The following is a 25,192-nucleotide window of genomic DNA, read 5'->3' on the forward strand; positions in this document are numbered from 1 at the left end:
TGATACAAATGAAAATTGTGTTGGCTTACAACAATTTAGAGTATATTCTTGTATTTATAGATTCACCAAAGTATTAAGCATGCATTTGTTAAAAGTTCTGCATTCTGTTCATGTCTAAGTTGAGAGCCTAATTAATAATGTCAGTGTGCATTTTTCTGCATGATATTCATGGTTATGTCCTGAAGATATCTTTATCCTGGATGAGATAATAACCAGTGCTTATTGAAGGTCTATAGTGGGTGAGGCACTTTACATGTAATTTAGAATTTCATTTAAGCCTTAGAAAAGGTCTGTCAACTAATCATTAGCTCCATTTTGTGTGAGGATATTGAAGTTCAAAGAAGTTAAAAATCTTGCTTACATCACTTACTAATAGGCAAGTTAGTGGAGATTAATTGAATTTGAATCCAGGTCTGGTTCTAGTGCTCATGTGTGCCATATTTTTTCTTTGCAATATGTCAGTTCTGTGGACTGTATGAGTCCTAAAAACTTAACCTTCTTTTCCACAAACTTGATATATGAACATCTAGATTTTTTTTTTTTAAACATCTAGATTTACTAGTAGATTTAGGCTATCCTTTATTCTTGGGAGATGATTCATCCTATGTTCTTTAAATGACCCAATATGACATGAAAAATATGATTTGCTTTCCTGTAGTTCAGTTTGTCATTCAACATTTTATGAGTACCTTCATTGTGAGATTTTTATCAAGTGAGGCAGACCTGTGTTTTGGTACTCTGTATTCAGCACATACTTCATGAATGCCTGTTTTATGTCAGGTTCTAAGTGTTAGAGATATAAGTGGCTGGTAAAAGCAGACACATAGTTCCTGCTGGCTCTGGAGCTAGTATACCTGGGTTTCAAGTGTTGGTTCCACTTTTACCTCTTAATAACTGTATGATCTTAGGTTCCTTAGCCCTTGTAAGTCTGTTTCTTCACCTAAGAGAAGGAAGGAATGATAGTACCTTTCTTAGGATGATTGTGAGGATTAATTGAGTAAATGTTTGTTCGTAGTGTGGTATCAGGCACATAATAAAACAATAAGCGTTACCTTTTAATATCATCTTTAAAATAGCAATTGAACTATAATGAAAGTTCTTTAAAAAAAATATCAAGCTTCATTAGTAGTACTAGTTTCAGCCTGGGATGGCAGGTATCTTTCTTTTCTTATTTGCAAAGTCTCATTAAGTGTTTCATTTACTCTGCACACAGCCATATACATTATAGAAATGTAGTACACCATAAGCTGTGTTTTTATTTTTCATATTTTAAAGACAGTGCTAGAAGCATTGCATGGGATAATTCCAAATACAAGAGGATGCAATGTTTGACTTATGGCAAGTATAGTAAAATATTTTTATTACTTTTCTTTTGAAAAAGAGAATAGAGTCACTTTGTGATTTATTCTGTGGAGCAATGAGAAAAATGAGAATTTTTATGAGAAAATTTGAGGAAGAAATTCTTCATTGTCTGTGAACAACATCGCTCTGATTTATGATTGACATTTTATATGATTTCTTGAGTTTTTTTTTTAATATTTTATTCATTTATTTGAGAGAGAGAGCATGAGCAGAGGGGAGGAGCAGAGAGAAGGGAGAAGCAGGCTCCCCTCTGAGCAGGGAGCCCGATGTGGGGCTCAAACCCAGGACCCTGGGATCATGACCCAAGCTAACGGCAGACGCTCAACTGGCTGAGCCACCCAGGCGCCCCTTGCGTTTTTTTTAAATGGAAAGTATTTCTAAATATTCTAAGAAACGGGAAAATTGAAAATGATATTTTCTATATACTTACAACACAGTATTTATGCAACTAACTGAATAGTGCAACTGACTGAATTTAAAAAGATACACTTATAAAAAGTTATACAAGAGTAATTAATGTCATAGTCAAATATCCTTCTAGATTATTAAATTGTTTTAGAATATTATGATCTGTTAAGCATTCGAAGATGAATTAAATGCATCCAGATAATGATTTTTTTTTTTTTTTTTTTTTTTTTTTTAGAGAGACCTACATCAAATGAATGATAGATTCCTTTAAGTAGTGGCTTTCATCGGTAGTAATTTGTTATGGCAGTTAAATTCTCTTTTTGTGAATTCATACAAAAACTTAGACTACTTCTAAGGTTTGTTCAGTGATACCTCCTGAAAGAAGATATGTCAGGGCTATTTTCATTATCTGTAATGAAATCTTGGTAGAGAAAATCATTTTTTTCATTACCAAAGTCCAAATGCGAAGGAAAAGTCAGCTCATAAGCTGGAGAGGTATGTAAACAGTTCAATTATAGTGAACTGCTTTAAAATAGATTTCTTATATTTTTTATCTTCATAGTTCCTTTAAATCCTGATTAAGCCATGTTAAAGTACATAAGAGATAATTTGATATTTTATTAGAAACATTTTTTCTCTTGTTATACATAAAAGATTGTGTGGTTGATATGGATTTTTTATATTATTTTTTTATTTTTTTATATGATATGGATTTTTAAAAACTTTTTTGTAAAATAGATTTAAAAATATTTAGTATGTACAGCCAACTTTCGCATTATTTTTGATTTTGTAGGTGGAAGTCAGAGTTCTGGGAATGAATATTAGCTTTGCTACTAATTCTAAGTTTTTATGTGTAAGCAAATTTTTGACATATATGCTAATTTAACCTCAGGATTTTTCAGAAATCTTTTGTGGAAGTTTGTTAAAATTAAGATTTAGTTACCTGTCTTAATTGTTAAATTTTAAAGGAACAAATTTAAGAAATAATTTGTTCTTAGAAGCTAAAGAAAATGAGAGGCATAGAAATTATTTAGCTATTCTCTGGGAAGAAAAAAATGCACTCAGTTTAGAGCTAAGTTTCTGCATTATTTCATTGAGACAGCCATATATAAAACTTAATTTAAAAAAATAACTTCCTGGGCAACCCTGTCAGGACTCACCTCTGAGAAGCTTTCTCTGTATCTTTACTTAATAAACTTCTATCCGGGGATCCCTAGGTGGCGCAGCGGTTTGGCGCCTGCCTTCGGCCTAGGGCGCGATCCTGGAGACCCGGGATCGAATCCCACATCGGGCTCCCAGTGCATGGAGCCTGCTTCTCCCTCTGCCTGTGTCTCTGCCTCTCTCTCTCTCTGTGACTATCATAAATAAATAAAAAAAATTAAAAAAAAAAAAAAATAAACTTCTATCCGTTTACTCACACACAAAAAATTAAAAAATAACTTCCTGTTTAGCATGAGGTTAAAGAAATTAACTCAGTGAATTTGAGATTTAGCATCAAAATAGATAGTGAAAAGAATACAGTTCTTCATTAAGAATAATGTTTAGTGACGCTCATGTAATATTTTTGAGCTTGAAAAATGAATAGATACTTAGGATGGTTCTGAAAATGAACTCCTTTATTATTTTGATACCACATAATATGTTAGGGCTAAGTTATCCATGCTGTGTTGTAGCTCAGCCTGCAAAGAAAGGAATTTGCTGATTTTTGTCACTTGCAAGACCAGCCAGGGTTACTATAGCCTGCCAGTTGACTACATTAATGCATAAATACTGTGTGAAATCATCAAGTGGTACTCTTTGTTTTGAAAGTGACACATGTAACTTTTTATTATCATTATTAATACAAGCAAAGAAGCTAATAGTGCTTTTTATTTATTTTTTATTGTCATCAAGCAGTTTTCTAGGAATGTTCAGCAAGATGTCAATTCAGCTATAATTCTAGCATGAAATACAGGAACTGTGAATAAGCTTTTGGTGCCTGCTGTTAAAATTAAATCAATAACTTTAATACCTTCTTACAATTACATTTGGTTTCACTATAGCTCTGTCTTAGTACATCTGCACATCTTTTTTGCTCTCAGTAGTTAATTTTTACCAGTTCAGTTTCTCTGTAGTTTTGTAGAAAGGATTAAATCTTACAGCCCCTTAACATATTTTATTACCATTTACTTAAATGAATGACAGATAATGTACATGCTTGTTCATTGTGCAAGTACCCAAGACATTCTGATTGAAAGATAGCTTCAGGAGAAATAAACAAATAGCAAAAGCATTCAGTCTTTATTTACAATATATAGAACATCATTGTTTTCATTTTAAGTATATGAGTCTGGTCAGCTGGAACACCCTTGAGAAGGACATCTTTAGCGATAGAATTTACATACCGTTAGCTCACAGTAATTGATTAGCAGCAGGGCTCTGAGTACAGAGCTGGCCCGACGCACGTTATTTGGGATGCCTTTGATGCTGTGGTTTTCCGAAGCTTGCTGGCTGCATGCTTGTTGCCTTTGTTCGTGACACAAGTAATTACTTGATAAAATGAAGTGCATCGCTGTGAACGATTGACCCTTTGGAACAATCCAGGCTGGTCAGCAGTCTAAAACCACACTTTAAGGCCATCATTATAGCCTCAAACTTCAGAGTTTCCAGGGTACAGACAAAGGTGTTGTCTTCCTTTAGTACAAGTCGAGTGCCATTTTCAGACTTTATGAAGTATTTAAATTGAATGATATTTGATGATATTGAAAACTCCTCTGGAAATCCATCCAGCCTGCTTTTGGACACCAGAACAATGCGAGATTTTATTTTTGATATGAAATCAGGAGCATTACAGAAAATTCTCAGTCCTTGTGAGCGATCGTGGTTATCTGTTATTTCCAAGAAAGTAGTCTCTCTGGGTGTTAGCTGTTCTTTTTCCCACCTGGATTTCACTTCCTCCGCCAGTCCCTTGAGCTGAAAGAATTCTGCTTCTTGTGCAAGAAGTTGATTTTCTCGAAACCCTTCAGGCAGTAGAAGTTCTCCATTTCGTAGGAAGTTTAGGACATGCCTGAAGAGGAGTCCATCCCTGTCTATGAAATAATGACCATCAGCATCAAACGGGCAGAGGATTTTTCCATTTACTATACCTTCAAGGAAAGTGTCTGGGTACTTGGTCAGTGTTTGTTTTTGAGTAATGTATAAATATCCACCAACGTTGAGGGTCATCAGTGTGGATTTGCAGTTCTTTCCTTGGTCAGCATCTTCCAAGCTGTTGTGTTTCCCTTCATACTCCTTTTCTTTTTCTCTTCTGTTTATTTTACGCTCCATTTTTGAAAATGCTATTTCAGCCTGTTCTTCTTGGCTTTGAGATTTTTTAAAAAAGAAACACTACCACACAAGCACGCCTTTATTCAGCCCCAGCCTGGTGATGGAATGGAAATGCTGGCAGCATCGCCTGCTCCGTCAGCTCGGTTTTGCAGTAGGTGGCGTATCAGCTATGTGTGCGGGAGCTTTCTGGAGTAAGATGGGGAAAAAAAAAGAGGATAATTTGCATTTAACTGTGTCGGGGAAGGAATTCGTTGTTTAAAGATTTTCATGTATAGCCTTTTAAGTAATAAAAGTTACACAAAATAAATTGAATTTCCTCTTAGCAGTTAAGCAATTACAAATGTTTAATTCTCCAGCTAAGTTTGAGTGTGTCTCCATTTCTAAATGTCTTTTAGGTTATTGCTCAATCAGGCAGGCTTAATATTGAATAATATTGTTAGCTTTTAGAGAGTAATGTATATTGAATTAATACCATTTTTTAAAAAATAAATCATAAGCAGGACCTAAAGAGGATGTAGGTGGATCGAATCTTTTCTCCTATAAAAAGTCACACATTTCACAGTGGTGTAGTCCTTTTAGAGACCCACATGAGAATGTTTAAATCTGTTATTTGTGACATTGCACTTGAATTTAATTGAGTTTGCGTATGATTCTGATTTAGGGATTTTTAACATGTGAGAAGAAATTTTCTTAATGCCCTTTAACAAAAGGTTCTATTATTTTATTTTTTATCCTAAAGGTAAAACATCAAATATACAGGCTTCTCAGTAGTCATTTACATTTCATTTTGGTAAAGATTTCCTATGGAAAATTCATAAGCTTGTTTTACCCTAAACCTGCACCAGTGCTGAACAAAGACTTGGGCTGCTGTAGAAAATACTATAACTGTGTGCGCGCGTGCGCATTCACACACGCATACATGTGTTTCCAAAGATAAAAGATTAAGAATAATTGCTATAAAATAGTGTCATGGTAAATTTCACTGTTTTTTAAATTGTTATTGGGTCGTTCCCCCCCCCCCCCCCCCGTGCTCATAAGGGCCAGACAGCTTTCTTTTCTTTTCTTTTCTTTTCTTTTCTTTTCTTTTCTTTTCTTTTCTTTTCTTTTCTTTTCTTTTCTTTTCTTAACTTGGGAACTGGCACAGTGTTGAATCTGGTGTTTTTCCCCTTTCTTTTGTTTGTTTTTTTTTTTTTTTTCCTCCTTCCCTTGTAACTTGCCTTCCAAAGCATTTCAGAGATCTAAGCTTTAATTTCTAGAGTTTAAAGGCCCAGTGGTAAGAAATGTGAACATTCTCCCCAGTACACTATTATTTGACTGGTCTATCTGCTAAATTTTTCTGAGGAACTACATTATTCTCAGAATTAGATTTAATATTAAATTGACTTCTATTATATTAAAGGTATTTTTAAATTACTCAACTGTATGTTAGTGGAAGTATTGGAGTGGAGTCTTCTTAAAATGCTTATCTTGTATTTTCTCTAAACAATGTTAGGTTTTCTTCAGATATAAAGAATTATATCCTTAATTATGACAGGTAACATTAATCACTGAGATTGTCAAAAGATTAGAAATCTAATGCATAAACATTTTTAGAGCTGAGTTTTTGCTTAGAAACCATAAAATTCAACCTCCTCATTTTACCAAAAATAAAATTACATTCTAGAGAGTTTTTTTTTTTAAGATTTTATTTATTTATTCATGAGAGACACAGAGAGAGGGGCAGAGACACAGGCAGAGGGAGAAGCAGGTTCCCTGAGGGGAGCCCGATGCAGAACTCGATCCCAGGACGCCGGGATCATGCCCTGAACCAAAGGCAGATGCTCAACCACTGAGCCACCCAGGTGCCCAGCATTGTAGAGAGTTTTTATTTAGTGTTTTATCTAGAACTTTGCAGCTTATTAGAGGTAAGCCCACACTTGAACTAAACCTTTCTCTCAGTCCTGCATCTTTTAAGAAGAGTTTTTTTTTTTTTTAAATCTTTTTATTTATTTATGATAGTTACACACACAGAGAGAGAGACAGAGACACAGGCAGAGAGAGAAGCAGGCTCCATGCACCAGGAGCCCGATGTGGGATTCGATCCCGGGTCTCCAGGATCACACCCTGGGCCAAAGGCAGGCGCCAAACCGCTGCGCCACCCAGGGATCCCTTTTATTTATTTATTTATTTTTTTATTTATTTTTTTTTTTTTTTATTTTTTATTTATGATAGTCACAGAGAGAGAGAGAGAGAGAGAGGCAGAGACACAGGCAGAGGGAGAAGCAGGCTCCATGCACCGGGAGCCCGATGTGGGATTCGATCCTGGGTCTCCAGGATCGCGCCCTGGGCCAAAGGCAGGCGCCAAACCGCTGCGCCACCCAGGGATCCCCAGGGATCCCTTTTAAGAAGAGTTGATGCTTATATTTTAACGATTTCATGTGTGTGTTGATTTTGTTGTTTTAGAATCAAGTCTTTTTCTGTGGATCTGACTTTTTAAGAGCTATCAAATATATTTTTTTGGTATGGCTTTGGAAATGCATGGGATTCATATGTTTATAGTCACTGTATCATGTTATAAGCAGAATCAACAAAGGCATAAAAGTGTCATTGATAGATCTTGTCTTTATTTTTTAAAAAAGATATTTATTTATTCATTCATTCATTCATCCATTCATTCATTCATGAGAGACAGAGTGAGAGAGAGAGAGGCAGAGACACAGGCTGAAGGAGAAGCAGGCTCCCTGCAAGGAGCCCGATGTGGAACTCAATCCTGGATCACACCCTGAGCCAAAGGCAGATGCTCAATCACTGAGCCACCCAGGCATCCCGATCTTATCCTCTTTAAATGAACTTTATGGAATGTCAGAATCAATAGAACATATGACTGTAGTATAGTGGTGGAACTGGAGGTTTGTATGTTTAAATCAAGTGATGTAGTAGAATACGGTGTAATACTAGACCTTCTTCCTTACACCCTGTTTGGCCCATTTGTGGATGCCTTCGTGGGGAAATAAAGCTAGTGCTGCTAGAAGATGGGCTTTCCCAGGATGGGAAGGTAAGGCAGGGCTACTGCAGGTTGGACTGCTGCCTCTTCAGTAATTACTCCAGAGCTGCCTTAAATTTGCTAACTCACTTCTGGCTTCTGCTGCCTGGTCTTTAAGACCATTGATGCATGTTCTTTGTTTCTGCTGGCTTCCTTGACAGACTCTGAACCTCCCCAGTGTGGCCTCTGACCCTCGATCGCACCTTTTTTTACTCTAGGCTTCACTCTGGTGTTCTTGGCTTCTGCACACCTGACATGTATGATTTGTTTGCCCCCTGTGGCCTGGCAACAATAGTGTAACAAAGGCTTTGTCTTAGTGTTGACTAGAAGTTGATATGAATCCATAGCACTTTTCTTTTGTGTCCCTCTGCCTCCAACTTGCAGTCTTAAAAAAGAAAAATGGCTCCCAGTAGGCCGCATTTTATCCTTGTTTTTCCACATTATCCCCTTTAAAGTAATATGATTGCATCTGACAGAAGTTGCAGGGGGTTGTTGATCATTGCTACCTATTGTGGAACACCTGCCCCTTACGAGAAAGCTAGGCTGTTTTCTTTTTTCTATTCTATTCTAGGTTTGTATTTGCCTGCTTGGGTGGGTGGAGGGTGGGGAAAGCTTGTCCTGGATATTGTCAATCAGGTCCACACAGCTCTAAAATTATAAAAATGGTGCTTAATTACCTATGCCAAGCGAAACATGGTATGATTATCTTTCTCCACCTTGCTGCAGATATAAACTGTAGTTACAGACTGCACTTAATCAGTTCAATGGTTTTAACAAAAGGCTTAACCCACATGTCAAAAATTAGCATCCTTAGATCCACTTGATCACTAGACTTGAGGATTTTTGTCTCCTTTGTAGGCAGAAGGTTGGTGTGTTTTGTTTTGTTTTTAAAGCTAGGGGCCCTGTTTTCTACTTAGTATCCCAGACCTTTATTAGAGTTACAGCATCTCTATCTTAAACATCAGTAATCACACATATAAAAGAGAACTTTAGCCAACTTTGAGATTTAAACAGTACCACTATTAGGTTTTTGGTGTAAGTATATCCGTTAGGCCCAGTGCCTAATTATATTCTAGCAAAACCTTCCACTAATATGATGATGCTAATCCTTCACTACCTGCTTTAGACAGGACTTATTCCAGGCCAGTGGGAGGAGTTTCCATCTTATCTACCAGCTCCTGGTGGAAAATGAGGTCATTGTCATTGCCATGATTGACACAGGATGTCATCATAATATATGCTTGCTCCATTTATATGCCATGGAAGGAAGTAGAACCTCACCAAGAAGGTATCTTTCTTGGTTGGAAGATACAAAATTTTATAATCCCCCCCACCCCCCAAGCTCAATATATCTCTCCTCCATGAAATTCAAATACTCCTTTTTAAGGAAAGTCTTAGGAGCTGCCTTTAAAATAAGAACATTGCTTAGGGGGATCCCTGGGTGGCGCAGCGGTTTGGCGCCTGCCTTTGGCCCAGGGCGCGATCCTGGAGACCCAGGATCGAATCCCACATCGGGCTCCCGGTGCATGGAGCCTGCTTCTCCCTCGGCCTGTGTCTCTGCCTCTCTCTCTCTCTCTCTGTGACTATCATAAATAAATAAAAATTGAAAAAAAATATATTTAAAAAAAAAAAACATTGCTTAGGACGCCTGGGTGGCTCAGTGGTTGAGTGTCTGCCTTCGTCTCAGGGCGTGATCCCGGGTCCGGGGATCAAGTTCCGCATCCGGTTCCCCACGAGGAGCCTGCTTCTCTGTCTATGTCTATCTCTCTCTCTCTCTCTCTCTGTACCTCTCATGAATGAATAAATAAAATCTTTAAAAAAAATAAAGTAAGGACATTGGGGGTGCCTAGGTGGCTCAGTCAGTTAAGCACCTGCCTTTGGCTCAGGTCATGATCTCTGAGTCTTAGGATTGAGCCCTGCATGGGGTTCCCTGCTCAGCAAGGGAGTCTGCTTCTCCCTCTCCCTCTGCTCTTCCCCCCACTTATGTTCTCTCTTTCTCTCATAAATAAGTAAAATCTTTAAAAAAATAAAATAAAATAACATTGTGCTTCTGTCTCCACCTATACCAGATCTTTTTGGTTGATTTTACCTCTGTGTTTTCTGCCTTTTAAAAAAATTTAGTTCCCATTACCTCAGAAAGAAAGTAAAAGTAACTATAGTTAGTGCAACTGCTGTCAATTTCTTATTAAATCTGGCACTCTGTCTCTGCCTTAGATTTCCCCATATTTTTTTCAAGCTTATTGATCTGTGTCTTTCTGTCCCACTTGAATTTGATGCCCAGCTACCTGACTCCATGATGATAGCTTTATCTGTTCATGTTCCGAAATCTGGCAATCCCTTGGCCGTCTTACTTTCATGTCCTCTGATGCCTTCTTGCCTTGAACTATGGCTTTCATAAGCTAAGCTTCTCTTTTTTCATGTGTGCCTTACCTCTTCTTCCTAGCCTCCTATAAATAGCATTTAATAGGAGAAACATTTATTTTGATATTCAGCTATGACCATTTTACTTTAGTCTCTGTGTTTAAAAAAAAAGTTAATTGAAAATTAAAAAAATTTTTACTGTAATGTATTAACACTTTAAGAATCAAGAATTTTTCCATGTTAATCTAATTCTGTTCTGATGCCGAAAGTTTAGTTTTGAAATATAAAGTCATCTGCATTAGATGTCGTCTGGCACTGGGATTGTATTAACACAAATGCTACCTCTCCTACCTTATGGAGTTGATTGGCCACAGTATCTAACCAACTAAGCAGAGTGCATGAATCCTTCTAGGGCTCACTGGATAAACCTCTGGCAGGAAGGTGATATGGATGGGTAATTCTAGTCAGATGAATAAATTTGTGAATGTTTTGTATTGAAAGCTTGAACTGAGTCTTGAGAGAAGCCTGGGAATCTTTCCCATATTGGCAAAACTCATTTGAGAATTATAGAAAAGAATAAAGCACTATGTATTAAAAGGAGCACAAATAAAAATGACAGATTAAATGAGAACTTGAAGCAAAATTCCATTCCACATTTCTTTGCTTTTTATTAATTATGGAGATGACTCTAAAAACAATTTACAAATCATATTAATTCGTATTTTAAATATGGAAGATGGGTATTTCAGGGAAAGCAGTGTTTTATAATTACATAAGCAGAAGTCATTTAAGTTTTTTAAAATGAATTTTATCTTTTTTGAAGTGTAGCCTATGCATTATTATTCACTGGAAAATTCTATTGTAACCAGATGAGCAAAGCACTTTCATGAGCCATCAAATGAACATTGAAATTATATTATTGTATAGAACTCATTTTCATAGTGCTATTTGGCAAAATGCAGTTTTGCCTTCTCTTTAGGAAGAAGATATTTTTAAAATCTCTACAATCTCAAAATGAGGGACATTACTTTGAAAACTTGTAAAGGTAATATTATTATGAAATCAGTGACCAGAGGCACTTGGGTGGCTCAGTCAGTTAAACATTCGACTCTTGATTTCGATTCAGGTCATGATCTCATGATCAAGAGATGGAGCCCCACATCATGCTCCTCGCTCAGTGGGGAGTCTGCTGAAGATTCTGTCTCTCTTTCTCTACCCTTTCCCCCTGCTTGTGCATGCTCTCTCTCTCAAATAAATAAATAAATAAATAAATAAATAAATAAATCTGTAAAAAAAGAAAAAGCAGTCTATGACCAAAAAATTCTCTGCTCCTAAATGCTGTCCCCTACCACTCACTATTCCTTCTGTTATCCTCTTTAGATTCTCTTGTGTCTTTATTGATTAGATGGTGTGGAGGAAAGAGAAGGGGACCTGAACAGCAGGCCTATCGGATATGATGGTTCATTTGAGCAAGTGCAGTTTCTTAGAGAGTATAGTGATCGTAAATTAGGGATGGAGAACTCTTTCATGTTGCACATTTTTTCACAACCAGCATTTCTGAAATCAGAGTAGGTCTTAAAATCATAGCAGTGTTAAGTCTTAGTGGCATATAAAATAATGTATATTATGGTTGATGCTGTCTTAGAGTTGATGAAATATTTGAGCTGTTTTGTAAGCTACTACCTTCATATCACCAGAAAATAAGATTAGTAGAGATACAAGAAAAAGAAGAAAGGGGGCCTGGGGGTGAGGAACAATATTAGGGCAGCAGATTTAAACACTGAGTACTGCATATTAGAATTATCTACTAACATAAAAATACCACCATCTCTTGTCCTCACAAGCCAGTTAGAATAGGCTTTGGGCCTAGTAGTTCATAAAAAGCTCCCCAGGTAATTCTAATGATCAAACAGAGTTGAAGAACCACCATATTAAGGAAATGGATGAGTTCAGGAAAGGGAACTTATCCCAGAGGAATTCTTAATGATGGGGACATAATTTCTAGCCTGTAGTTGTGAGGATACTTACTTAACTAGTAAAGTATCTTGAAATTCATAAAGAACTGAACTAATAGGGATGCCTTGGGGGCTCAGTTGTTGAGTGTCTGGGTCGTGATCCCAGAGTCCTGGGGATTGAGTCCCGCATCGGGCTCCCTACAGGGAGCCTGCTTCTCCCTCTGCCTGTGTCTTTGCCTTTGCCTTTCTTTCTGTGTCTCTCATGAATAAATACATAAGATCTTAAAAAAAAAAAAATGAACTAGTATATGGCATACTACTATTACCAATTAAACATAGTGAAGACAACAGGAGTTACTGAAGCTGAAATTAATGAAACTTGAATCATTTTAGTTGATTTAAAAATATGTGCCCTTGAATCATCTGTAAGTATTTCATTAATATTTTATTCCTCAACTATATATTGCAGTCTTTCTAAGTGTAAGAGTTTGTATTTTTCTTCCTTCGTATCACCCATCATATCCAGCACAGTGTTTGGTACTATTTAATAATAATAGAGCATTATGGTGAAAGTCTGTTCTGTTGGAGACTTAATCTTTCCTGGAAGGATTTGTTTGTTGTTTTTTTTTTTTTTTTATCCATTTAATCACTTTTGCTATTGTTTTTAAATTATCTCTAATTTCAAGTGCAGCAGCCAAAACTGAATTGCACCCTTTGATGAAGGTCTAACTAAAATAAACTTATGGTATTAGGATTTTCCTGCCCCTTTTCATTTATTATTACAGCACAACATTACTTCATGTTTTTTTTATAAAGCTGTATTTCATTTCTGAGTTTTATCCAGCCTCTTATTCTTGAAAGCAACTTTGAGATTAGAGATTATGTCTGTTTATACAAAATGTCATGTATTCAAGAGGTTTTTAGGGATGCCTGTGTGGCTCAGCGGTTGTGTCTGCCTTTGGCTCAGGGCATGATCCTGGAGTTCCGGGATCGAGTCCCACATCAGGCTTCCTGCAGAGAGCCTTCTCCCTCTACCTATGTCTCTGCCTCTCTCTCTCTCTCTCTCTCTCTCTCTGTCTCTCATGAATAAATAAAAAAATAATTTTTTTAAAAGAGGTTTTTATGTTGGCTAATTATATGATGATCATAAAGGAGACCATAATCTGAAGTAGAGGAGGAGCAATAAATAACTTGTGGACTTGCTTTATAAACATTAAAACAGAAAAATATTTGTTCTTAAGAAGCTCATTCAGTAAGTTATTTCTTTGATCAGAAGTCTGTTACGGGAAGAAAAAAAAAAAAAAAAGTCTGTTACGGAACAGCCTGGGTGGCTCAGTAGTAGTTTAGCGCTGCCTTCAGCCCAGGGTGTGATCCTGGAGACCCAGGATCAAGTCCCACGTCAGGTTCCCTACATGGAGCCTGCTTCTCTCTCTGCCTGTGTCTCTGCCTCTCTCTCTCATTCTCTCTCTCTCTCTTCTGTGTGTCTTTCATGAATAAATAAATAAAATCTTTAAAAAAAGTCTGTTATGGCTTCTGTAGACTGATAGAACAGTTCACATTCCTTTGAGCCTTTAAGGCCTCCATCTTTTCTTTCTTTTTTTTTTTTAAGATTTATTTATTTATTATTAGAGAATGTGAGTGAGTAAGCATGGGGGAGGGTGAAGGGAGAGGAAGAGAATCATAAGCAGACTCCCCGCTGAGCACCAAGCCCGACATGGCTTGATCTCATGACCCTGAGATCATAACCTGAGCCGAAATCAAGAGTCAGATGTTTTATCAATTGAGCCACCCATGTGTCCCCCAAGGCTTCCATCTTTGATTTTGTACTTTAGCCAAAAACTTTTCTTCCTACTCCTGGGCAGCCATTCTTGTCATGGACAGATACTTTTTTGATCAGCAATACAGTGTCCCTTGTATAGGAAGGTACATACAGGCTTCTTTCTTCCAGTCCATAGTTGAAGAGTAGAACTATAAGTGAGGAAGTTGAGATGTTTTCTAAATCTTAAGTCTAGTCCTTAAAATACGGCTTCAGGATTTGGTTAGAATTGGGAATTTCGTGTATTAGGCATATTTGTAATTTGAATATTTTATGAAAACATTATATAAATAGGTAACTTTGGGGAATATTTATATGATTGCTCATTTGTTACTTTTTTTTTTTTTAATTTTTATTTATTTATGATAGTCACAGAGAGAGAGAGAGGCAGAGACACAGGCAGAGGGAGAAGCAGGCTCCATGCACCAGGAGCCCGATGTGGGATTCGATCCTGGGTCTCCAGGATCGCGTCCTGGGCCAAAGGCAGGCGCCAAACCGCTGTGCCACCCAGGGATCCCTCATTTGTTACTTTTGAGGTGAATAATCAATTCTTAACTCTGTAGATTTACTGAAACTAGACATGATCTTAAATTCCTAATTTTTTTTGTAGATATTAGAACATCGATTCACAAATTTGAATAGAATAAGGATCGCCCTCTTAATAATGTAGAGATTGCAAGTTTGCCTAACTGGTTTGTTAAGTATATATATATTAAGTATATATTGATAGGCCTTACCCTGTGAATCACAGGCAAAAAATTTCCGTGAAAAGATTTTAAATGAAAAGATTGGAAACTAGTAGAAATATTAAAAATGGCTTACCTCTTAGATTCACCTGCTCTTTAGAAGTGTTTTTTCTTCAGTCCTTTTCCAGATGATAGATAACAGGTGTGATATAAATAGAATCAAGAGAGTAGCTTCAAAAGTCATAAGGAATAGTCCAAAGTCTTGGTCGTAGCCCACTTATCTGTGTGTTAACTGGAGCCAGAAGTGCTCTTAAAGTCCTCCACATTGAACTGGATCCAGAGTGGCCTTGGAAAAGAATGCCTGTAACTTCCTGATGCCTAACATCTTCCTAACATACCTGCCATCATTAATTACATGCCAGTGCTAATAACTCCCTCCCTGCCTGCTTATTACTGTAATTTGTTTCAACAAGGCTTGCCCTTATCACGTGTAAAAAAGTGCCTGTCAGTCATTTTTCTTGAGTTCTTCAGCATAGTTTATCTCAGTTGAGATAAAGAGCAAGAAGGTCTAGCTTAGAGCAGAAGTTTCTGGACACTATGTTGTTGTTGTTGTTCCAAGAAACAGTTTCTAATTTCTCCTCAAAGAAAATCTAATTATATCTAAATCTTTTAGAAAGTATAAGTACAAACAAAATAAACACTTAATGAAATAATAAAAACATCTCCAGTTGGAAGAGGAGGTCAGTTTTTTTTTTTTTGTTTTTTGTTTTTTTGTTTGTTTGTTTTTTTTTAGGAGGTCAGTTTTTTAAGTGAAAGAGAATTGGAACTAGATCTCAGATTTTTTATGGTATATGTTTTGTATACTTCCCCTTTAAATTTTTTCTCAGTTTTTTTCTGCAAGTAATAGGCTATAGATAAAAATTCTATTGCCAATGATGTGTGTTCATACGCATTGAGTCTTTTGGTTACAAGTAACACAAACCAGTAAGAAAATGGACCTAGCAAAAAAGGTGGTGGAGAGAGAAGATTTAGAAAAGATTCTAGAATATTTCCCAGAATCCAGTTCTGGTACTGGTCCCTTAGTGTGAGTATCATAGAAAGGGGGACATGTACATGGAGAGAGAGAGGGAGGAGACCAAAGCTATTGTTCGCTCTGTTCTCATCACCCTCAGTGTCCTTCTGCCGCTCCTCCCTGTCTGAATTCTATTTTTCAGATCCAGCACAAACATTGCTTTATCATAGCTTCTCTTGGTCCTTAGCTAAACATTACCTCTTTGTGTGTGGGGGCATGTATGTGTGTGTGTGTGTTAATCTCAGTACTCTGTGTGTGTCACCTATAACCCTTAAAAACTTCGTCTTTGTGCAGTAGAGTCCCACAGCCCATAGAGAAGGATCAGTAGTCTGTCAGGTAAATTCAAAAGTAGAGAATCAGAAAATGATTTAACATGCATTCCTACTGCCTTAAACATTTTACCTTAAGAGTTAAAATGTACACTTAGCTACCAGTATGCATGTAGGATAAGGCCTTTGGTTTCAGTATAATATGCTGACAGAGCGTCTGCTTTCTCTTTCTTGGGAAAATTCAACCCATAATATAGACTTACAATTATGGCTTCTTAGAAAGGAGCAAGGATTTTTTTTTTTTTTAAAGACTTTATTTTTATTCATGAGAGACACAGAGAGAGAGAAAGAGAGAGGCAGAGACACAGGCAGAGGAAGAAGCAGGCTCCGTGCAGGGTCCCCAGGATCACGCCCTGGGCTCAAGGCGGTGCTAAACTGCTGAGCCACCCAGGCTGCCCAGGAGCAAGGATTTAAACACTGAAACAACATGAATGCAGAATCCTTTTAAACTTTGATGTTTCTCTTCTAGTCTCCTGTTAGCTCTCCAGTACCTACTTTGACAGTAGTTTTTTAAAGCAATTTACTTTTATATTGTCTTGCCAAAGTATTAAACCTGATTTTCATAGAAACATCTCCTTCCCCCATACTCATAATTGATGGTATTATATAATATATAATCAAATTGCATAATTACTAACAGTAAAACTAGCATAAACAAGTTCTAATATAGTTAGAGCAGAAGTGTGTGGGAGTACTAGAGATGAACCTAACTACCCACTATGGGCAAGCTGTGGACATCTGTCACTGTGTTTAAAAGCATTGGTAATCTCTAAGTGGGGTAAGTGGAGGCCTATTAAAAGTGATTCTGGTGTATTATAATGATTTATATATCTATCATAGCTTCCTACTAGACCAGCAGCTCTCAAAATGTGATCTGAAAACTTTTGGGTAGAGGGATTCCTGAGACCTTTTCCAGGGGTCTGTGAAAATCAAAACCAGTATTCATAATAATACCAAGCCTTTCTGCCCTTTTCAGTTCTGTTTTTCTAAATGTTTCTTAGTATTAGTATCTAATATGATAAATAGGAATAGATAAAAACCCACATAAAAGCTCTTTGGGGGGCCTCAATAGTTTTTAAGGATATATGTCACAGAATTATTTGAATGGCCACACAAGACTCTGTACTCCTTAAGGACAGGAACTATGTTCTGTTTATCTTTGTTATTCCTGATGTGTTTCAAGTATTTATGATCTTTTAAACTGGACCAACAAACTGGTTTTAAGTAAGGGTTCCCGTATTAATTAATATGATCTGTAATAAACAGCAGTGCTGTGCAAGTGGGTGCTTTCAAATGCCTTTATTTTCTTTCCCAAATGCCTTTAAAATATAATACAGTATTTAATATTTTCCCCCTGAAATCTTAGGCAACTTTTGAAGAAGAAAAGAAGCATGGTTAGTGGAAAGAACATGAAAACATTTTCCTATGAGGCTCTAAAAAGTGTGTGAAGGTTTTAAGTCTTGCTTAGTAGACTTTATCATAAGTAAATTGGCTTTTTAAAATTTATTTAGAAGGAGAACGGGAATGAGCTAACAGAGATGTGTTATTTAAGAGCAGCCAATCAGTGGGAAAATTCATTGCTGGTGATTAAGACTTTTCTTTCACTTGAGAAGCATCGGAAAGCTATTTTATGTTTGGAAAGGGGATATGATGGACAGAAAATTATGGTTTGGAGAAGTGAATTTTACTGCTTTGTAAGAGTGACCTTGATTGAAGAATAGTGATGAGGGTAGTGGCCAAGTTGATATGGGCAGATGCTTTGGATACTTCTTACTCTTTCAGGTATTCTATGGAGAACATTGATAGCAGAATCCTTTAACTAAAAATTAAATTAAGCCTTTCTGCCTGAAGTAGATACTGCTTTATATAAGTGGGGAAACATTTACAGATGTTATTAACAGATAGCTCTTTTAGTATTCAACATTAAAAAACACATGGATACATAAGTAAGTTATTTTCAGGGATGGTATGGTAGTCTAAGTTTATTTTGTTTTTTAAAAAGGATTAATTTATGAGGATTTTAGAGGACTTTCTTATGCATTTAAGATACTTTATACGTAGAAATTTCCCAAATCTTGCTATTGTTATGACAGTAACTTTTCTAGATAGAACTTTCAGCTTCAGTGAAAAGGCAAACTCAAATATAAGATTTGAGAAATTCAAATTTTAATCCCAATCTTACTAAATCAATTAAGATTATTTTTAGGCCTTTAAATCTAATATAAAATAATTATGGCTTTATTTCTTTTTGCATTTTGGTATAAGATAGGCATGCTTCTCATCATTCTTTTTTCCAGACATCCAATAGCCTGTACTTGAGATTGGTTGCATGTGTTGCGTTGAGGGATTCCTAAACTATTGGATTTCACATGCATTCACAGTTAGAGGCTACAATAAGGAGTCTCCTGGAGTTTGAAGACAAAAATCAAGAAAAGTCACCATAAGGAAGATTTTCTAACGTAAATCATGTGGGCATGATACTATCTGCACTCTACATTTTGGCCCGCTTATTCCCCCCTTGCAAACTGTATGCTTCTTAAAAAGAGTGCTGCCATGTCTTACTCATCTTTGATTCCAAATGCTTAGATAGATGGTGCCGTTTATGTAGTAGGCACTTAGTTAATGTTAAGGGAATGCATGAAGTCATTTACCCTAAAGAGATGAATCATAAATACATTGCTGATGAGCCAAGGGATTTTCCTGAATCTCTTCAAAGCCTGGGTGAATTCTCATGGAATTAAGACTGAACCATAGCATCCTTTTTTTTTTTTTTTTAAGTTTTTATTTATTCATTGAGAGACACACAGAGAGAGACAAAGACATAGGCAGAGGGAGAAGCAGGCTCCATGCAGGGAGCCTGATGCCGGACTCAATCCCGAGACTCCAGGATCACACCTCTGGGCTAAAGGCAGGCGCTAAACCGCTGAGCCACCCAGGCATCCCTGAACCATAGCTTCCTAATCATAATTCTACAGTTCCAGACTGTAGGAGAGCTGGTGCCATCATGGGATAGTCCTATATGTACTATCAAAATAAGGTCTGTAAAGTGACTTTACCACAGTGTTTGGTGCCTAATAGTCATGTAGTAAATGCACCTTTATGGTTTCTCTTGAATTTTGTGTCACGGTCACCATAACATTTCTTACTAATGGTAGGAAAAATTGCCCTTCTGTTTGGACAAGTATCCATAGCAGTTAAAGCTCTAATTTGGACACACTCAGGTTAATAAATCTGCTAGAAAATAGAAGTCAGAGCAACTGGCAAGCAAAGCTGGTACAAAGTATAGCCTAGACAATGACCTGCCCAGTGTACAGTATTTTCTAGGCTAGCTATTTTAGTCACAGTATATTCTAGAATTTTATTTGCTTACATATATCTGCATATACCCACTCATACATGTATATATTATCTTTGATTTTAGCGGTTTAGACTAGCTGGGTTTTCAGAAGTTACTTCTCTACCAAAGATGATACAGCGTCCACACCCTTCAAATTTCTTTAATTTGATTTTATGCTCCATTAGCCACCCTCTTTAGAAAGAGTTAAGTAGGGATCCCTGGGTGGCGCAGCGGTTTGGCGCCTGCCTTTGGCCCAGGGCGCGATCCTGGAGACCCGGGATCGAATCCCACATCGGGCTCCCGGTGCATGGAGCCTGCTTCTCTCTCTGCCTATGTCTCTGCCTCTCTCTCTTTCTCTCTCTGTGACTATCATAAATTAAAAAAAAAAAAAAAAAAAGAAAAAGAAAGAGTTAAGTATCTAAACGTTGTTAATGGCAAGGGGCTGCAACAGCCCAGTAAACAAAGCCTGACAAGTTCAGTTTTTACTAGCCAGGAGTAAGCTTTTTTTCTATTCTGACTAATGATGCTACTGTAAACTTACAAGTATTCCTTTTGTTTTTTTACTATTATTGATTTTTATTACTACGTTTAATTCTAATCATTATTACCGTGGTTAGTATGTCAAAGTAAAATTTTGAAAATGATCAGTGTTATCTCTGAATACATTTGTCAATTATTTTTTTCTTTCCATTCAAGATAAACTTTCATTGGAAGGAATTGTGGTACAAAGAGCTGAATGCCGACCTGCTGCCAGTGAAAACTACATGCGATTAAAGAGGTTGGTGTTTTTTAACTTTAAAATAATACCTGATATTTCCTTTGGGAGCTTGAAATACATATATTAGATTGCTTATTAACTGCCTGAAAACAGTAGTTATGTTGAAAGTTTTTTCTTCAAAGGCTGTTTGGTTTTAAAAATAAGAACAAACTTCTAGCTATAAAATAAATAAGTCTTGGGGATATAGTGTACAGTAGGTGACTCTAGTTAACATTATTGTTTTATGTATTTGAAAGTCGTTTAGAGAATAGCTCTCGGGATCCCTGGGGGGCTCAGCAGTTTGGCGCCTGCCTTCGGCCCAGGGCATGATCCTGGAGTCCCGGGATCGAGTCCCACATCAGGCTTCCTGCATGAAGCCTGTTTCTCTCTGCCTCTCTCTCTGTGTGTCTCTCATGAATAAATCTTAAATCTCATGAATAAATCTTATGAATAAATCTTAAATCTCATGAATAAATCTTAAAAAAGCTCTCAAAAGTTCTCATCACAATAAGAATAAGAAAATTGTAAATGTGGTGACAGATTAACCAGACTTATTGTGGTGATCATTTTGCAGTGTATGTATGTTTCAAGTCATTATGTTGTATACATGAAACGAATATGTCAGTTATACTTCAATTAAAAACAAACAAACTACAAACCCAAGTAAGAGTTTCTTTGGCAAGGGAACTTTGAGAACCTGGGCAGTTTATTTGGGATGTTTAAGCTGTTCTCTTAATATAACCTGGAATCAAACTTCTAATACTTCTTTTTCTAGTCCTCTTTATAGATCTTGATTCTCTAAAGACATGTAATAAGATATTTGTACTATTTTATTTTTAAAGGCTGTAATTTTCCCATAATGAACATTTCTAAAATACTATACAGTATAAAGCTAGTTGCTAGAATATCATCCTTTTCTCTTGATTTACAGAGAACTTTGTCTAAACTTTCTACTTTGAGATTTCTCATAAGGTCCTCCCTCTCCCGACTGTTGTACATGGTTAACCTTTTGTAATTAATATTTGAAGATGATGATCTTAAATTCTTGATACTCCAAATTTTATGAGTTTCAAAGAGCTGGGTTTTTTTTTTAAACCCCAAAGAATGTGTTTTGATTTTTTTTTTTATTTTAAGTAACTCTATACCACCTATGGGGCTTAAATTCATAGCCCTAAGATCAAGAGTCTCATGCTCTATTGACTAAGCCAGCCAGGCTCCCCTTGTTTTATACTTTATATTGAATGTATTTCAACCCCATGTACTTTAGAATTATAAATTTGTTCATTCAGTCAGCATTTACTGTGTGAAAGAGTAGCAGACAAAACAGACAAAACACTCTGCCTTCGTGGAACTTATATTTTAGGGGATTATAGCTAGACAGAGCTCATGATGGGGAACACATTCTTCAGATGGTCTCAGTAGCCTCTCTGGATATCAGTGTTCTCACAGATAAAAGTGGCTGCTTGAGGGGTGCCTGGGCATGCAGCTCTTGATTTGGGCTCAGGTCATGGCCCCAGGGTCATGGGATTGAGCCCTGAGTCAGGCTCCCCAGTCAGCATGGAGTCTGCCTAAAGATTCTCTCTCCCTCTCCCTCTCCCTCTACCCCCATGCTCGTACTCTCTTTCAAATAAATAAACATCTTTTTTAAAAAGAAAAAAAAAGTGACTGCTTGAGCTGTATCCTCTCTGATGTCGCATCATCTTTTTAATTTCCCCCCTTTCTCAATTAGATTAGAGTGTGTCTCCCAGGAGCAAAACAAAGAGACTGTTTTCTTGTCCAATAATTCTTCTCATTTAAATGCCTCCCCAGGGCAAATAAAAGGATGACAATCAAAATGAAAATTTTTTATAACTGAAAATAACTTTGGAACACGGGCAGGAGGGGTTTCTCTCTTTGTGTTTAGCCTATAAAATCAATCATACAAGGCGTGTTTTTGAAGACTTACTTTTTCAAATAACTACTTAAATTGGAAAATACAAAATCTGGTTGCTGAGCTGCTTGCCAAGATCTTTTTTTTTTTTTTTTTAATTTTTTGTGGTCCTAATTTTCTCTAAAGGTTTCTAAAGATTTCTGGTTGCCTGTTGTGTTAATGAAATGGCTACTTTCTCACAGAAGATACAAAAATTGTTTAGCCTTTTGAGTATACCGTCATTACATATTTCAGTTACTTAAGTGACTTCAGGAAACAGGGTGATTGAGGAGATGATAATTCTGTGAGTTTCATATGCATGCATAAAGGCTTGAGGAAGATATTGGGGACCTCTGTGTAGCTCTGCAAGCCTGGAATGCAGCATTTGTTTGAGGTAGAACAAACAGAAGCTCCAGCCTAGAACTCTGTTTTGAGCTCCAAACTTATATATCTAAATACCTTGGTTGAATGTCCAATAAGCATTTTAGATACATGAAAAACTATTCTCCCAGACTTTCCCCTCAAACTTGCTCTACCAGTGGTCTTTCTCATCTGAGTTAGTACAAACTCTGTTCTCCTGTTTTCTCAGTCCAAAAATCCTGGTTACATTCTTGAGTCCTCTCTCACACCCTACATCCAGTATGTCAGAAAACTCATATTGACTGTATCTTCAAAATATTACACATCTACAGTCAGACCATTTCGCACCACCCATATGATCTGCCCTTCCGTCTCACCTCAATCACTGCAGTAGCCTCCTAGCAGCATTCCTGCTTCTGTCCGTGCTCCACTGTAGTCTACTGGCAGCACAGTAGCCAGAGCAGTTCTTCTAAAATCTGTCAAGTCATGCCATTCCTCTGTTCACAGGTCACTTGCAATGCTTCCTGTATTACTCACAGTAAAATTTGAGTCCTTAGAGTTCTCTGCAGGAATCTACATGATCACTCTCCTACTCCTTCCCACTTCTCCCCATCCTTACCTCTGCTCCTCTTGCTCCCCTTCACTTACTCTGCTTTAACCACCCTGATCTAACAGTCATGAGCACTCTAGACACTTCCATATTAGGGCCTTTACACCAGATTTTCTTTTCCAGGTGAAACATCCTTTCTGCAGATAACTGCATGGTTCACTCCTTGCCTCTTCACTCCTTTGCCTCAGATTCTACTTTTCCAATAGGCCTACCCTGGCCAACTTACTTCTTTCTATATTTGTATTTTCTTATAGACATATCCCTCCTAATATACTATATAATTTACTTACATTTATTGCCAACTTTGCCCTAATGTAGTTTTTAAACATCCATAGTTGGTTCTTTGGTGGTATGTCTGTGTGTGCATGCACATGCACACAATCATCTGTTTTGTTCACTTAAACACACACACACACACACACACCCAAATGCTTAGAATAGTTTGTGATGGGCACCTCAGGTGTCTCAGTCGGTTAAGCATCTACCTTTGGCTCTCGTCATGATCTCAGGGTCCTGGGATGAACTCCGAGTCTGGCTCCCTGCTCAGTGGGGAGTCTGCTTCTCCCTCTCAACTCTGCCCTTCCCACCCCCACCCCCACTCATGTGAGTGCTCTCTCTATCAAATAAATCTTTAAAAAAAAAAAAAAGAATAGTTCATGACATGTAGATGTAGTAAGTGGTTAGTATTTGTTGTGTGAGTAAATGGCAGGAGAGATGGCTTAAAATATTAAAGACCTTTATATTCTTGCTAAATTATCTGTTAAAAAGTCTTATAATGCCTTGATAAGAAATTTGAAATTTGTGCTTTGACCATTAGGGAGGTACTGAAAAATTCTAAGCTGTATGGAAAACAAAGGGATTTGTGTTTGTAGAGTTCATTCTGGCCATAATGTAAGACTGAAAGCAGGGAGGGAAGCTAGAGGCTGTCATAATAACCCAGGTACAAAATGTCTAAATGGCTAAACACAGTAGTTCTAGTCAGAAGGAAATGAAAGACTAGGTTCTGAGGATATTTGGAGGTAGTCGATGGAACTTAATGAACCCATCTCTTACTTTAAATGGTTGTGGGATAGGGGATTTCTCTAGGACCAGACTGATGGTGGTGGTTCTTGTGTTGTGGCCTGAGTGCACTTCTGTTACGAATCCTCAGACTGATGGGTAACACTGATGGAGAGGGGTTGAGAGGCCTTAGAGTTCCCATGTTAATTTTAATGTAAATCCTGGTTGGCAGCTTACATTAAAACTGAAAAAAGCAGAAAGTACTTAATCTGCAAGAAGAGTACTGATGAGTACATTAATCACAATTATAAAATAACAAAAGCTATAAGTTGTATCTCCTTTACAGTTGACACTTGAACAACAAGGGGGTTGAGGTGTTGACCTTTTCATAAGGCAGAGAAAATACATTTACAGTACTGTAAAAATTAAAAAGTCACGTACAGAGGGACCTGTGCAGTTCAAACATGTGCCATTGGAGAGTCCACCTGTACTTTATTGTTATTTAACATTTTCAGATGCCTAATGTGATCACTGAGGTAAGGCTTAATTTATAAAAAATCACTAGATACTGTTCTTGCTCCAGAAAGTTTACAGTTTTTAAACATGAAGGAACATAAATACATACCCACAGGATTACCCAAGACATCTATTTACTGACCGTATGGTAGGAGGAATAGGAATATGGTGGTGCTGTGGATCAAAGGGAAAGGCAGATTTCCAGCTGGAGGTGACATCAAAGCAGGAGCGTTTGCGAACAGAATTGGCAGTTCAGCACTTCAGGTATGTATGCAGCACTTGGATATTTCACACATGCGCACCGAGGTTTTCAGAGCCTCCTGACTGCCTGGTCCTTAATGACATTCGAGGTTTTGGATAATCTGGCTCTTGTCTCACTTTCTGGCT

The 25,192-nt window shown here is 37.2% G+C and overlaps 2 protein-coding genes across 2 annotated transcripts in view; one reads left to right on the top strand and one right to left on the bottom strand.

The window, feature by feature from the left end:
• The window catches only part of GTF2F2 (general transcription factor IIF subunit 2), a 147,446-nt gene that overhangs the window by 68,676 nt on the left and 53,578 nt on the right, over positions 1-25,192 (top strand). Inside the window, exon 5 of the mRNA XM_072783018.1 lies at positions 20,351-20,432. Within this exon, the coding sequence (XP_072639119.1) occupies positions 20,351-20,432 (82 nt within the window). The remainder of the gene's footprint in view (positions 1-20,350; positions 20,433-25,192) is intronic.
• KCTD4 (potassium channel tetramerization domain containing 4) lies at positions 3,633-5,218 on the bottom strand. The gene has a single exon (XM_072783017.1). It carries the CDS (start codon positions 5,074-5,076, stop codon positions 4,297-4,299), a length of 780 nt encoding a protein of 259 aa, XP_072639118.1. The 5' UTR covers positions 5,077-5,218; the 3' UTR covers positions 3,633-4,296.

The sequence above is a fragment of the Canis lupus genome, chromosome 17 (assembly GCF_048164855.1).
Source record: "Canis lupus baileyi chromosome 17, mCanLup2.hap1, whole genome shotgun sequence".
Lineage (NCBI taxonomy): Eukaryota > Metazoa > Chordata > Mammalia > Carnivora > Canidae > Canis > Canis lupus.

Coding starts and splice junctions, on each gene's coding strand:
- KCTD4 (XM_072783017.1), bottom strand. CDS start 5,076: ATGGAGCGTAAAATAAACAGAAGAGAAAAAGAAAAGGAGTATGAAGGG.